This window comes from Amblyomma maculatum, chromosome 4, assembly GCF_055883805.1.
Source record: "Amblyomma maculatum isolate TAMU_Amacu chromosome 4, ASM5588380v1, whole genome shotgun sequence".
Classification (NCBI taxonomy): Eukaryota; Metazoa; Arthropoda; class Arachnida; order Ixodida; family Ixodidae; genus Amblyomma; species Amblyomma maculatum.
The window spans coordinates 197,053,384-197,069,524 of record NC_139347.1 but is presented as its reverse complement, the minus strand read 5'-3'; the positions used below and the strand labels follow the sequence as shown (position 1 = coordinate 197,069,524).

Below are 16,141 nucleotides of genomic sequence, written 5' to 3'. Positions count from 1 at the left end.
CAGCTGTAAGTCGTATTACATTTGAGTGCGTTTTAGCACAGATGTAATATGGCTTATACACATATGCAGTTTTGAGAAATGTTTGCTTTGATTTGTAGGATTTAAGTACCTATCATGAACGCCATGGTGGAGGTCTGAGGATATTTCGACCACCTACCTAGGTATCTTCAGCATGCACTGACATTGCACTGTGTACGGACGCCTTTTTTTTTTTTTTTTTTTTAAACAGTGCATCACTAAAAACGTGAATTAGGTTTTTGAGGAGCCAATGCAAATATCGCAAAAATACAAAGTTAGTCGTACAAAATCATGCAGAGGCGCCTTATGATTTGAGAATCTGTGCGCTGAGAACAACTAATGAGTGATATATGCTCTCATCATACCAGTGTATCTCCCGCTGGTCCTCCACAGCGGTCGGCCAGTTATTCATCAGTTCGTAATAGGAGACCGCTATAGCGTAGATGCTGAGCACTGCTGCATAAAATGCAGTGTGCTCGGTGATGCATTCTGCGTGGTCTTGCGCCAGGGCATTCACACACCACACCTCGCGGCAGCAGATCATTCCCGCTCGGTGTTCATCGGGCAGCAACGGCTGCACTGGTACCTAAGAGAATGTTTGGCAATGCCCCCTTCCGCCCTTGCTTGATGCACAGCACACACCATCAGCAAATAAACAGATGCGTAGCCGTGCAGTTATTCCATCGGTAAAAAAAAAAAATTGCGTGCCCTAGACGTATACTTATTTCACTCAGGTACTCTGCAGCTTTTTGTAACATCACTGACATGACGCTGGCCGAAAACGTGCGTGTGCCTTACAGGCATACTCATTTCACCCATGTACAATTAGCAGCCTTGTTTAATCATTCGCGTATGGCACTGGTCGAAAACCATGCGGTACGCTCTTTTAGGAATGAATGCCAAAAGATACATGTAGCTGTTGCATAATATCACAACAATACAATATCATGCGTTGCATCGACCATTAACCTACCAGTTGTTGCCTCAGTGGACATCGCGGCTGCCTGCTTCGTCACTCTCAGAAGCGTTGCCTGGACGATCGGGCGGCGGGCTTGTGATGGGTTCGCCGGTGGGTAAAACCGATAGTGGTTCTGTGCGCCCACATTGGCGGCAAAATAGTCAACCGATAAATCAGTGTCGATTGATGATGGCGAGTATGAAAACGACGACGACAGCGATGTCATCGTCAGCGCGGACGCATGTGATGTGTCGCGCACGCGTTTTTCAAAGCATATGAATGCTTACGCCTTGGCGTCAGAAGTTTTTGAGGTCACATGATCACTAACTCTTTGCGCGCGCACGTAGCCTACATCATGCCGCAGTTCATGCTAACATTGGAAACCGAAACTGATCGTGATAAATCGCTGTGTAATTAATTGCTCGTGGTGCGGTGGAACTTTTTATGCCACATCCTCTTAGGTATCACTGGGTTCCAAGGCATCAAGCAAAACCATAAAACCAGAACTCGGAATGTTGGTGTCTCAACTCCTTTAAGCCTGTTTAATAAGGTCCTGTAGTTAGAGCAATACTGACATTGAACCCCTGTCTTGGACAGCAGTGCAACTGCTTGCCATCGTACCAATTCTTGTGTCACGCCTGTCTAAAAAGAGCGCATAGGCCCATTTTCGCTCTCTCGACTTTTACTCAGCCAGCTTACCTGATGCTCGGAAGCCACGCCAACCAACAGCAAGAAAATTTGCCGACAACATGCATGTTACGCCAAGGTGCTGGCAAATTCGCTTTCCTGAAAAGCACATTACCCAGGCAACTACATCAGAAAGCTTCAAGCCCAGTTGAGGAAATGAGCAACCAGACACACTGGGTTGTGCTACTGCTCTTTATACTTCTGCACAACTTTTAGTATCTCAAGCTGCATGTCCAACTTTTTACTAGACTTAACTTTCCTCATGTGGCCAACTAAAGATAAAGCAAAGTACTCGTCCTCATCTGGCGATTTGTACTCCGAGAGCAGCCTTGACACTTCGCGAAGCTGCTGCTGGAGATTGTCAGCCCCTTTCCTTTTCTTGAGCGGCGTATCCTCAGGTGTAGGTATTTGAACAGGCAGTTCTTCTGTGGCAACTGTGGCAATAAGTTCTTGGTCCGAGATATCAGATACCGCTGCTTGCGACTCCATCGATGGAGAGGCAGCAGGAGCAGTGCCCTGGTTGCTTTCCACAGAAAGCAAGGATACGCAGTCGATATCGGCGTATGTTGTTTCAGGCAACACAACCTCTTCAGTAGCTACTCCCGAATCACTCAGCTTATGAGACTTTCTGCAACAAGCAAAAGAATGAATTACAATATGACAGATACTTATGTATGCCACATGTGAAAATGCTGTAAACAATACAGTTAATCACCTGACCACTTTTTGCACACATTTAAATTCTATCTTTCAAAAGCTGACAATAGCCTGGGAAATAAAGGATGAAAACACCAGTTTCAAAGGCACAGATTTCGAAGTAACAACTCTAAATTTGTAAAATCCTGAGGACTACTGTGCACCCAACATGATTTAGGCATGTGAGTGATGTGCACGCAAAGAAAATGCAACTGAATTTGGAAAAGCCTGCAAGTACGGAACAAATTAAATACAAATGAGAATTATATATGTGTACACAAACTATGCGCAGACAAATATAAAACCAGCTTGACGCAGCAAAATGCATTCCAAATGTTTTCTGACAACGGCTTTTCAGGGGATGCAAATCTTGGCCCACTTTTCCAGGGCCAATACTAATACCCTGCTTGAACTTTGAGAGGGCTAGCATATCAGCATGCTTTTATGCCTTGTATAAAACAACATATCCACTAAAGTCTCCCGTTGCAATGGCTCGGTTGCGAAAAAGCTTGACTGCTGATTCCATGAACGCAGGTTTGACCCTGGCCATGGCGGCCACACTTCATTGCATGCAAAATGAAAGGCGCCATGTACTGAGCAGTGTCAGTACACACTAAAAAAGAACCCAGGCGGATGAAATTTCTGAAGCCCTCCATCACAGCATCCCTAATAGTTGATGTTACTTTGCGACGTTAAACCAACAAACCAACAAACAATTACTAAAGTGAAACTTGGAGATTCAAGCAATGCAAGCACAATATGCGTGGTATAGCTCTGTGAAAAATGCTTAGCCTTGTAAGGTTTGAAATGCATATTTCAGATGCTAAGTGAAAGCCATAATGCAGTGTATGGTTCATTTGTCACACTTTTAAGTGAACATGCTCGCATATTGTGGGTGAAACGACCCCACAACCATGCCATCTCCATCATCATCATCAGCCAGATTATACCCACATGCAGACAAATGCCTCTCCCATATTCCTCCAACTAACCCGGTCCTATGCTAGCTGCATCCACTTGGCCCCTGCAAACTACTTAACCTCATCTACCCAGCTAACTTTCTGCCATCCCCTGCTATGCTTATTTTTCCTCAGAATCCAGTTTGTTATCCTAAACGACCATAGATTATCCTCTCTTCGCACTACATGCCCTGCCCATTTCTTCTTTTTGATTTCCACTAGAATTTCATCAACTCGATTTACTACTCTGACCCACTCTGTATGCTTCCTATCTCTTAGTTACACCTACCACTTTTCATTCCATAGCCCTCTGCATTGTCCTCAACTTAAGTAGAGCCCTTTTCGTTGGCCTCTGGGTTTCAGACCCATAGGTGAGTACAGGTAAGGTGCAACTGTTACATGCTTTCCTCTTGAGCGATACCGGTAACCTGCTAGCCATAATCTGTAAGTACTTGCCAAATGCGTTGCAGTCTCTTTGCAATCAACTCATGCCAGATCGGCAATCGTTTTGGCCCACTTTGCACCGCGCAGTTTACCAACTTTCTCTAAGAACATTGGCTCCCCCTCAAAAAGGCATTGCCTAGATGCTTACAAAATAAACACAAAAAAGTAAACTGCGAGAGGTCGCTTCAGTTACCTTCATGTGATTTTCGGTGCCAAATTACATATTTTGGTCAGTGTTCTGTCACTTGAATGTGTTTCTTTTTTATTTACACGAACTGCTCTTTTTTACGACTTAATATTATTACCACATAAGCAGAGCCGAAAAGGCCCATGACTGCTTTTGTTACAGCTGCTGGTCACCCTAAATTTTTTGCATGCTGTTTGGGATTTTCTGCGAAAACAGCTAAACGTACAGCAAACTCGGCGACAGTACACATGCCACTTCACTCAAGTAAATGTAATATTACACATACGGTAACCGCGTCAAGGAGTCATTCAAAAAGACAAGATGCTCGAAGTACTGCCATGAAACGTCGTCAGCAGCGACGGAGTCCATCCCTTCCTCAGCTTCAATGCCATCCTTCTGCGCCAACACTCGCGCTGTCACCAGGCGCCTGTACTTGTCACGCAGAGATTTCCATCGCTTTCGAACGAATCTGTCTGTGGGAATAAAAGGCGACGGTGACTCGTACAGTCGTCAGCACACCTGTTTACACAAGCGGTGCGCTCTGTTGCGTTGGAGAAATTGTTCCCTGCTATAGTACATTTATATGACAATCGCCGCTGCCTGCCGGACCCGTTATAGCTTTTAAGTCATGAGAAGTTTAAACACCATCCACCGGAATATGCTTGCATGCACGGTGACGTGCGATATTGACCGGTGTATGGATCTGTGGCAGAAAGCAATGCTATAATATAGAAGACAGGCAGTGTAAGCACCGCAGCATCAAGACAGACTCACCTGCGCCCGGAACACCTGGCAGCAAGAAAGCCGCGATCTCCGCCCACAGCAGCCGCGTCTTGGCGCGGTTGTTGCGGTCCTTGTGTACCGCGCGCCACAGCGCTGGCCGAGCTTCAACGCAGCAAATCAGAGCTTTGTTATCGATTTCGAAATTCATGGTCAATACTCCGGGCACTACAGTGCTCTAGAAGTGTACTACCACTACACATGTGGAACGCGCAACAACAAAGCCGTAATCGCGATGTTCGAACGGATGAAGATGAAGGTGCTGAAGCCAAGCTGAAGAAGCTATAGAGGCTAGAACATTTGCTGAAGCTGAAGCAGCTGACACAATAACACTGCCACTGCCACTGAGTGACAGAGTCAGTCACCCCGACTCCACACGACAAAAACATCGAACGACGGGCAAGTTTTGACCGATCTGAACCGTTAATTTGAACTAGGCATCAAGGACAACGTTTGGGCGAAAACATTTAAGCATGTTAAGCTTGTATCGAAAAATGTCAGTAAGCTCGTATGTATGAGTATGCTTCCTGAGTGCGTTCTGCTTGCGCGTCTGCGCCATGGTAGAAGAACAAATGGTAGCGTAACTCCCATAGAAGCCTGCGTGTCGGCTCTGAGCGAGGCTTTAGTTTCCCAGCGCCCCCTGCGAACTGTGAGGCACAACAAACACGTGACGTTGCTTGTGACGTCACAGGGACGTACTTTTGGCGGGGAATTTGATCGTCTTTTTACTTGTAAACGAAAAAACAAGGCCAACGACGACGGAGGCAGAACGATGCTCAGATAAGGCAGAAAAATGGACACCGTAACTGTTCAGCCAACTTGACATGGATTTCTACAGTCAAGTTTTACGTTAACTGATTGTATTGCATTGTATTGTATTGGGGTTTTATGGCGCATAAGCAACTGAGGCTATCATGCGCCAAGAGCAAGGTTAATCGTTAACTGAAATGTTACGGCATCTTTAACCACCTTATCATAGCATCGTTCTGCCTCCGTCGTCGTTAGCCTAGTCTTTCGTCGCGCGTCATGTAAACGCATTCTGGGGCTTCGGCAAGCACATGGATAGAATCACGTGGCTTGAGGCATTTCACTAAGGGCATAAATGAGTGAAGCTGTGCTGCATAGAAAGCCAGGCTTTATTAATTCACGATTACTTACATGGACGATTCACGACAATGAAATCTTTAAGTGTAGGAAAGCGACCACCGCTCATTCGTCACGGTCTTCATGAAATCCTCGTGATAACAAAATGACCTCAGCGTAGGTCTCCTAACGAGACGCGGTGAGATTATAAAAGGGTAAAAAATCTTGCTAACAAACAAAGTACATATCAGTGTCAAAGAACAACAAAAACAAACGAACGGAATAACTAACGCTAGCGCTAGAACGCCAACCTGTAAGAGCTTAGGTAAGCAATTCAAATTGGGATTACTAGTATTTAGAAGTTAATGCGGCTGAGAAGTCAAAATATCTACGATATAGCTTTTCTCCAATAAATCTCGCCCTGTTCATGATTCCATTATTTTACTCGCGCTTCATTTGCCACTGAGAGGAGTCAATGTGAGGTTACAAATTTACCACTTAAGCATTTAACATGTTCATGAGAAAGATCCCATTGACAATAGGAACATCACTGTAATAACAGCTAAAGCACGTTCAGCGAACGTTGGTGCGGTAATACGACGCAGTAAGCAAAACACGCAGCAAAGGGAGCGGAACGGAAGGCTTTGAGCAATGCGACACGCATCTTGGGGGCAATAAAATCTCACCTTCACCGTTCAATTAAAACATGCAGCGATACGCCGCTCATGCAGACGTGTATCCGTAAAACAATTAAGCCACCACTTTTGCGACATGCCTGGGAGGCCGAGCCGAACCGCCGAGCTGTGACGCAGCATTGTCCCATCGTCCGGAAATGCGCACATGCAGCGGCAATCAGTTTCTCATCGAGCACACACAGTCTTCGCCTTGCTGTAAAGCTCTACCACAACCAGCATAATAAAATACTGACTGTTTGTTACAGATAACCCACTCTGTACGCAGCGCGCAACGATGAACGTTGAACCGGGGCCGATGACGCACCCATCCCGCGGATGAAAAAAGCCGCCATGTCTGAGCTTTGGGCAACTACGCAGCGGATAATAAGTGGCCGAGAGAGGCCGTTAGAAACAAGTTAAAATATTATTAAAAACGTGACACGTTTTTTCTTACGCAAGAAACAAAAACTGCATTCATTCCTGAGTGAGAATATTATGTTTACTTTCTAGTTCTTTGGAGTTCTGGCAGATCTTATTTTCTGTGCGCTAGTAATTTGCCTCACAGTTCGCAGGAGCCCTCATCATCGAGTTGATGCCGCTGGCAGTAGGCAGCTGCACGCGTTTTCTTCCAAGTTGCGCGACCAGTTGTACATTGACCTTGTCTGCGCGCCACGGTGGAACCGTGGAACGGTGGAACGGCCGCATCGCTGCTGGCATCACCTATGGCGGCCGCGTCTGTTCTGTGCACATGTGTGAGCGTTCTGTGGTGAAATTCGTGCTCTTGTAAGCAGACAATGGGGAAATCCAAAAAACAGAAGGATTTTCAGAAAGTCAAGCTCAAGGTTGGGCGCAAACTACCGAAGGGCTTAAATGTGACCGACACCAGCTTCAAAACCAAGAAGATAGTCTTGCACGACCGTCTGTCAAAGCCGGCCACCGGTGAACCCACGACCGCTCGAAAACAAAATGTCCAGGTAAGTGCGCAAGAAGAAATTAGAAAAGACCACTCAGAGTAGTACTTTTTCGTAACCGCTCGTTTACACGTTGGCGCTCTTTTCTGGTTTGTTTAATGTTCGACATCGGTATTTCCGCGTGGCTCATGTAAGACGCAAATTATCTTTGATGCTGCACGCCGCGCAAATCGCCGTTGATCCTAGACTCATTACTTTTGCTCAGGCGCCACAACCCTCGCATTCGATCTAAACAGCGCAAAATGCGAAAATTAAGCCGCGTTTGGTTAGTGGCATTCTACAACACATGGAGGTGTCCGACGCAGAATTGTGGCAGTTATCCGTGCCTGAATATGGGTCAATTTCTACCTGCGACTTTGGACACTACTAAACGCGTTTTGTCTGAATGCGCAGAGACCCGCTCTGGGGTTATCACGAGAGTTGTTCCTAACGTTAGCTTTTTTTTTTTTTTTTTAGATGCAGTAAATTATTGGTGGACACCTCAACCGCGTCATGAGCAGAGCGAAGTTGCAAGCGATAGAACGAAGAAAAACAGGTGCCGTAGTGTTTGACTGCGGTGTAATTTCAGCCACCAGGAGATCAGTGTGCGCTGTCACCGCACAGCACACGGTTTCTCCTCCGTCGGAACGCGGCCGCAGACACATTCGGAGACGCCGATTTTGACTCGAGAAACGCATGTGGATATTAGTGGCTTTCTGCACGCCGTTTGTTTTTGTGAAAAAGACTGTAACGTACAGTCGCGGACAGAACAAAATGGACCATGACTTCGAAAGAAAAAAAATAGAGGAGAATGTTTAGCATGCGGCAGTTGTGGCAACCCTGTATTGTAGAGACCAAGATCGACTGAAATACAGACCTGCACAGATAGCACTACTCCAGCGCGCACCTTCTAGTTCATAACCTTCGCCACTAGGGAACGAACACTACGGCTAGCCTGACGCTACTGTAAACCTGTTAATAAGAAGGGTCTATTAGTACTGTCATTTTCTTCGTCATTATAGTTTAATTATCTGTCCACGCTGTAATGCACAAGCATCTGTACGTTCTGCGCATGTGCAGCGAGTAGCTGCAGTGCCGTCGCACGAAGCGGAATCGCGGTATGTCTTCTGGCGAGAGAAAAACATAAAAATAAACACTATCCGCTAAAATACAAAAAGGCAAAATTTCCTAAGTATAACTCGGTCAAAGATCTTTTTTTTTAAATTGGGTACAGTTTGTTTATATTAATTTGGGATTTGATGATGATGAAAATGACATGAACAGGTCAACCGAGTGCCCTCAACGGCGAGAAAGGCAAAGAAAGTTGGCACACGTGGTCCCATAGGACCCTATTTTCTGTGCAGGTCTGTATTTCAGTCGCTGTTGGTGGAGACGCTGTAACGTTGGGTGGTCCGAAACTAAATGCACAGAAAAAATGTTTCCGACGCGTTTCGGCGCCGGTTTTCCGGCGTCCTCCCTCTGCGCGGCATTCATTTGTCTGACCGACACTTGAGACTCCATTTGCACCGCTGTCCAACCAGAGCTCGGATTTCACATACGCCGTGTCATGATTCCCTGTAGGGCTTCTCTGTCCCTTTCTTTCCCCCTCTTCGATGTTGCATTGTGCATGCCATGGTTGCCAGTACAGCTGCAATGACGTCACGCTCTATACCCTTCCTATCCTGTCACTTGCCTCCCATCGTTAGCCTCTTGTCGGCATTCGTTGCAGTGCTATATATAATTATAATTGGTTTACCTTTCTCCGCCCTTTCTGCAGCCTTTCTCCGGCTAGTGTGAGTTTGGACGGTACACCATCGCTCCTGTCTCATGGCATTCCTTGGCTTGCGTTCAGGTGTGGCATTGCAGATGGCAGGGACGCATCCTGCCTCGGCCAATCAGAACGCCGCAAAAGCGGGACACACTTTGTCCACGACAGTATGAGCCATTAAAGGCTTTCGCCTTAAAAGTGCGGGTCAGCGCTATTTAAGGAAAACACTGCCTGGCGTAGAGACGTCTGCGTGACCATGTGCGCCCTCATACCTTGCAGCCTGTCCAAATTCTTTGTTTCATTTTGCGCACCATTTAATTGTAGCAACTATCACGAGATCACGCTGCTGAAGCCGCCCCAGCTGATGCGCAGTCGGAATGGCTTGCTGTCCCATATCATTTTCCGCGCTCTCCTCTCGCGCTGAGGACCGCAGCCTTCATTCTGCTGGCAAAAGCATTGCTGACGCTCAGCTAAATGAGGTGAGATAAATAGTGAGGACAGTAATCAGAAAAGAATAAAGCTGGCAACCCCACAGGCCAAGGGCCTGTTGCTTGAATCCGGTCATGACCGATGGTTTGCGATGCACAGCAAAGAACAGATGGCAGCGGAGGCGGCGCAGATAACTTTTTCGCTTTCTTTAAAGGAAACGAGCAGGACAATATAGAATGTTCATTTGGCTCTCGCCTCTATTTCTATTTTGGACGACCGTCGTTCTGGGCCTTACTTTAGACAGATATAATTAGACACTTTTCACGTTACGCGTGTCCTGCATCGACAGTAGCTTGTTAGCACACAAGCCGGCGAAGAATAATGAAAGAAGAGAAGGATCAGGTGATAGTTGCTGCTGTGGTGGCCCCCATTCTGAAGCATGAAGGGTTGATTAAGAGAGCGGTCGACGTCTGTGCATAGCAATAAAACTAAGTAAACACGCATGCAATGCTCTCCTGCAGTGATATTATACTGATATCAGCTTGTAAAGGAGAAATTGATGTTTACGAGCTCGCGCTTTGACTGTGCTTTTACAGAACACTCGCAACCCAGGAGAAGTGAATTTCTAGCCGTCGGTTGCAGGGACTCCATCCGGAAGTATGATTTGCACGCCGGGCAGTGTACCACGTTCCAGGAAAAAAAAAAATAGCGCAGTGTGTTGACTACTGGAGCAATGCTTTGAGAAAGCAGCACAAGAATATAGGTCTACCAGTAGACCTTAAAATTCCTGGAGTGTAATACAGAATACGGCGAGTATCAACAGTGGATAACATGCCGTCATTTTGGTGCCCTGTCGATCCAATTCCGCACCTAGCGAGAGACACGTCACATCATGCTGCCGCCGTCTATGTGTGATTGTCTTCACGCGGTAGAAAAAATGCCAGCAGCGGCACAGACCCAGCAATAGTCAGCAGCCGCAATAAGCTGGATGCAGCGAGCAGTTATTGTGCACGGCAAGCCATTCTGACAGCGCATCATCCACGGCTCGTGCAGCGGCGTCATCTGGCGCCTCTTGCTACGATTAGAGCGTACCAAGCAGAATCGAGCAGTTTAGAGATGCTGCTAGTTAGATAGGGCGCACATGCTCAAAGGTATCAAAACCATGCACCGTTTCCCCTGGAAGGCGCTGACGCGCATTTTTCTTTCGAAGCCATGGTCCATTTTATTCTGTCCGCGACAGCACCATTACATGAAAGCAGTTAATATTGTAGCACCTGAAGAAGAATGGGGCTTCTACTAATACGGCTGACAGTGTGAGCCTTGTGTATTTTTAATTATACTATTCAGTTCTGCTTCTGCAGTACCCAAAGCATTGCCATTTCGAACCATCATCGTAATCAGCCTCACTGTACTCCTTGCGGGGCAAAGGCTTCTCTCTCATGTCTCTCTAACCTGGTCCTGTGCCAGCTGCATACCCTTGATTCCCACAAGCTTCCTAATCTGATACTCCCACCTGACATTCTGCTGCCTCTGCTGTGCTTGCCTTCCCTTGGAGCCCAGTTGGCTAGCTTTAGAGACCCTAAACTAATCAAACTGTAGTTGCTACTATAAGCCCCCATGTTCATCTCTCTACTCCTTTGTGCAGACTTGCATATTTGCTTCTAATGCAAGTAATGCTACTCAGTCTACTTGAACTCACATTTTGCTATGCACCCATGCGGTTGCACTTGCAGGTTTAGCTCTGGGGCAGGATCTAAGAAAGGCTTGAGGCCGCAGGACCATTCGGTTTGATTTACTCTAAATTACTAGCAGTGCAAACTCAGAGGTATAATCATGAAAACAGTGTATCTAACATTGTGGCCATTGGCCAATACAGCAAAGCACTTCAGAGTTCGTGGATGGCTGCTAGATGACGAGACTGTTGACATTCCCGGTTGTACATTAGGAGTGCGGTGAAGGCCACCTTCCTTCGGCCTCGACCAACACTGCGAATATGTATTGATATAGTTTGAATTTGTCTGTTCTGTAAAATGAGTTTTTGCAACCTTGCTGCCTTGTTTCCGTAGTTCTGCCATGTGCTGCATATTCTTTATTGCGATAGCAATACTGCGCCAGGTTTCGTGCTGTCGTGTATCCCCGGCCGACACCGTGTTTGACCTTGAACAGCGACCGCTTTGAGCTCCACCAGATGGTGGCACCGTCGGCGCGCCGAGTGCTGCAGCGGCGCCGCTGCTTTGGCCTCGCAATGCCATGCTTGACCTTGAGCCACAGCTGCATCGACACTTGAACCGCACCGTAAGGGAAGGGAGGAAGGGGGTGTGCTCACGCAAGCTTACACAGTTTTCAAGCGTCCGCTCTCCGCGCTGACGCACCGCTCACTCCCGTCCTCACGCATTTCACACTGCTGACGTTCCCCGGATCGCACTCTTTCACCGCATGCAATGCAAGCAAGGTCCGATGCTGCATGCGTGCGTCGAAATCCAGGCATGTGCACCAAAGCGGTGGTCGGGACGCACCACTCAGGGTCCAAGCGTTCTAGCTCACCGAGTGCTTCCACCTCGTCAGCTACTGATGAACACGACTGCTCAGGAACGCCGCAATGCCACCAAGCGAAGAGCACGCTGAAGAACGCTGGAAGAACAGTCGTAACCATTGTGTGTCATGTGTTACTTTATAGCCAAACTATCGAACCACACAAGCTCTGCCACAAGCTTCTCTTTTATTTTGAATCAGCTTGAGTTGGGTCAGCTTGCAATATTAGTACTTCAAGTTGTCTCTCCAACTTTCTGTTAAAACCAACAGTGAGCATGACAACCTGCATTTGCCTGGCTCGGACATAAACAGCTGAGCTGAAGTTACAAATTGGCAAACTGGTTGGTATTGTGGCATCATTTTACTTTCTAGTTATGTCTTTTCTGTTCCTCTGCTGGAGCATTGCCAGTTTCCTCAAAAAGATTTAGGCACATATACTTTGAGGCAAATAAAAGCACACCTGTTATACAGGATCCACTGTGGTGATGCAGTGGTTAGGGCACTCAACCACCATGCTCAAGGATGCGGGATCATCCTGGCCGTGGCAGCCACTTTTCGACAAAGTCGAAAAGCAAGGCACTCATGTTCTGTGCGATGTCAATGCATTTTAAGAACCCCGGGTGGCCGAAATTACTCCAGAGCCCTCCGCTACGGCGTCTCTCTCATAGCCTAAATCGCTTTGGAACGTTAGACCCCATAAACCAAACCTATTATGTATGACAAGCATAAAATTATTGGGATATTCCAGTAGATCTCTGCATAATAATAAGGGCAGAATGCTTGGTTTAGGCAGAAATTTGTTTTAAATTGGCACAGAGTCATGTCTAACAGATGGTCATGCCACACTATGTTCTTTCATTGCAACTGACATGGTAGACGCTTGGAGTGAGTATATTGCATTTCATGACAGTGCCCTACATTGTATAAATGGTTATTTTAGTGCACTAGCACTATAGCCCGTACTTACTGGTTTTGCTTTGTGTGTCTTGTGTGTAAAGTCATAAAGAAGCACTTACTAATTTCACGTCCCCAGTGTCAGTGCTTGCAGACACTGTCGACCACGGGAGAGGGAGCCTATACTGTGGAAGAAATATGTTATCAAAGTTATGCTGTGTTTCTCAGCACTATAAGCCGATATTTGTTTATTTGGGAATGAACTTTTATTGCCACTTATGATTGTTCATTCATTATCATCTTTATTTCACTGTGAGGTATACATGTGCATGGATTATCAGTATTACAGAAGGAGGTCCCGAAGTATAAACTGTTCGGGGGACCTCCTATGACAGAACAGATAAGATTAGCAGGTAAGATTAGCAGGTAACATACTAGACAGTGAAGAAAGGAATATACAGGCGTGCAGAGAAAAACTATAATACAATACTAACGGGAAACAGTGCAAATAAATTCTAAATAAACAGGAACTTCAAAACAAAAAATGCACGAATTGCAGAAATTAGCGCATTATTAGTACAAGAATAAATAAAATCTAAACACGGAAACTATGATCCAGACAAACATCTTTAGTCGGTGGAACTAAACAAGGTAGAAGATAAATAGGTCTTTAATGAACGATGAAATGAATTAATAGTACGCTGTGCTTTAATTTCAGGAGGCAGTGAATTCCAAACAGATATGCCTGAGAAGTATGCAGTTTGTTTCCCATAATTGGTCCTGATTTTCGGTAGTAGTAGATTGTGATGTTCAGCAAATCTGGTGTTATTTTTGTTAAAAAGCTTGGATGACTCAAAACCACTAAGGACGACATGTTTATTACGCATTTTAAAGATGATTGATGCCAACCTAAAATTGAGCTGTTGCGACAATGGCAGTATGTTAAGTGTGCGATAATAATTGAAAACGGATGCACGGTAAGGGCTGAAGGTAAGTATGTGGAGTGCTTGATTTTGAAGGTGGCGAACACATGAAAGGTGAGTATTGTATGTGTTACCCCAAGATGATAGGCAATACGAAAGGTGGCTATGTATGAAGGAGAAATACAACATGCAAAGTGTAGGTAGGTCAAAGTAATGTCGGGCTTTAATTATTACGTGAATACCGAAGTGCGCTTGCAAAAAAATTTTGATAAGCGTTATAATCTCTGCTTGTGTTCATTACTGAGGAAAAATTCTGGTAGACCATTGGGAGCAAGAGGCTCACAGATTGCAATGCATGCCTTTAAGATTAGTGTAGAATCATGGTTCAGTTCAGTTCAGGCGTTCAGTCGTGTCCGACTCTTCGTGACCCTATGGACCATGTCACGCCATGCTTTCCGGTCTCTCACTATCTTCTTAACATCACATAGCTTCATCTGCAATGCCTCGAGAATGCCATCTAACCATCGCGTTCGCTGCCTACCCCTTCTCCGGCGACCCTCAACCTTTCCCAACATCAAATCTTTCTCCAGCGACTCCTCTCTTCTCATCAGATGACCAAAGTAGCTGAGCTTTAACTTTAGAATTTGACCCTCCAATGAGCAGTCAGGGTTTATGGTCGACAATATCGACTGATTTTATCTTCTGGCAGTCCAAGGAACTCTTAAGAGTCTTCGCCAGCACCACAATTCAAACGCGTCAATTCTTCGGCGGTCAGCCTTTTTCACAGTCCAACTCTCGCATCCATACATCACAACTGGAAAGACCATAGCACGGGTTATACAGATCTTGGTTGGCAGACTAATGTCTCTGCTCTTTACTAGGCGGTCAAGGCTAACCATTGCTCTCTTTCCCAGAAGCAGGCGTCTCCTAATTTCATGGCTGCAGTCTCCTTCCGAGGTAATCTTGGCGCCCAAGAACAGAAAATCTGCCACAGCTTCCACTTCTTGTCCATTGATGCTCCAGGACTTGATAGGGCAAGACGCCATGATCTTCGTCTTTTTAATGTTCAGTTTAAGCCCAAACTTCTCACTCTCTTCTTGTACGCTCATCAGAAGTCTCTTGAGTTCCACTTCACTTTCTGCCATTAAAGTGATATCATCCGCATATCTAAGGTTGTTGATACGTTTTCCAGCAATCTTCACTCCAGCTGAAGACTCGTCCAGACCGGCCTTCCTCATGATGCACTCTGCATATAGGTTAAATAGGCAGGGCGACAGTATGCAGCCTTGCCTCACCCCTGGCAGAATCATGGTAGGGCCCCATCAAATAAGAATAATGCAGGAAAATGAATGATAATGAAAGTAATGGAGATGCAATAATATTGTAATGATTTTAAACTGTTGAAGTGGCTTCATATTTATGTGAATTCTTTGTATGTGTGAGGGAAATGAACGCAAGAAAAGCCAGCCTGGCTGCCGGGGCTATCGTAACCTATAACCGTTGCATGTTTATTACTGGCAGGCCAGAAAAAAAGAATGCAGAACACCACTGGTGGATATTGGGCACAGGTTGCGGACGTTGATTGGACCAAGCTTTTTAAGAGTGTTAGTTGGACCATTTGCCATAAAGAGACAGTTCTCGCATACCTCTTTTATTTTTTAGTTTATAGCACTTCTGGCCGCAGTCACGGATTTCACTGGTGGCGGTCTGATGCCTGCTCTCATCACTCTCTCCATCAGCTTGCGGCGTGAAGAAAACTGGCGACGCTGTAAGCTTAGGTGGTGTTGCACCACTTTGCGCGTCTTAGCCAATGGGAAGGCGGAGTTGCCTCACAGCTGTGGCCAATAAGAGAGTGGCGCTTATCACAATTGTGGCCGTCGCCATTCAGTGCTCTACAAGCTCATGTTACTCCGAACTGAGTAGCCGTGTGTCGCTTGCACGGCTTCAGATTTGAACTCCCTCTCCTTGCGTCAGTCGCTCCTTGGCTTTCGCGGACAGCAGACATATCCGAGGCGCTCATTGGACCTCTTGGCGATAAGAACCACTGCAGGTGGTGTGAAGAGAGCTCAGAACGTCACTGCGCTACACTTTTGATTGGCTTCGCTATGGATGAAGCCGTGCCGCCTGGTATTATGGCGTAAGCAGTGCTACACACCTAC

The 16,141-nt window shown here is 46.2% G+C and overlaps 2 protein-coding genes across 2 annotated transcripts in view; one reads left to right on the top strand and one right to left on the bottom strand.

The window, feature by feature from the left end:
- Positions 1–1,382: 1,382 nt before the first annotated feature.
- Positions 1,383–5,289, bottom strand: LOC146193958 (uncharacterized). The gene is made up of 3 exons (XM_084602910.1): positions 4,724–5,289; positions 4,236–4,422; positions 1,383–2,291 (listed from the first exon to the last, which is right to left on the bottom strand). The coding sequence occupies exons 1-3, from the start codon at positions 4,878–4,880 to the stop codon at positions 1,847–1,849; spliced, it is 789 nt and encodes a 262-aa protein (XP_084459036.1). The 5' UTR covers positions 4,881–5,289; the 3' UTR covers positions 1,383–1,846.
- Positions 5,290–7,163: 1,874 nt separating this feature from the next.
- LOC146193957 (testis-expressed protein 10) overlaps positions 7,164–16,141 on the top strand; it is a 160,578-nt gene continuing 151,600 nt past the window's right edge. Inside the window, exon 1 of the mRNA XM_084602907.1 lies at positions 7,164–7,460. Within this exon, the coding sequence (XP_084459033.1) occupies positions 7,281–7,460 (180 nt within the window). The 5' untranslated portion in view covers positions 7,164–7,280. The remainder of the gene's footprint in view (positions 7,461–16,141) is intronic.

Excerpts from the sequence above, each read along its gene's own strand:
- LOC146193958 (XM_084602910.1), bottom strand. The coding sequence starts at position 4,880 with ATGAATTTCGAAATCGATAACAAAGCTCTGATTTGCTGCGTTGAAGCT. Across the intron at positions 4,423-4,723 it reads GCCAGGTGTTCCGGGCGCAG|ACAGATTCGTTCGAAAGCGA; the intron begins GTGAGTCTGTCT and ends TTATTCCCACAG. Across the intron at positions 2,292-4,235 it reads GACTCCTTGACGCGGTTACC|AAAGTCTCATAAGCTGAGTG; the intron begins GTATGTGTAATA and ends TGCTTGTTGCAG.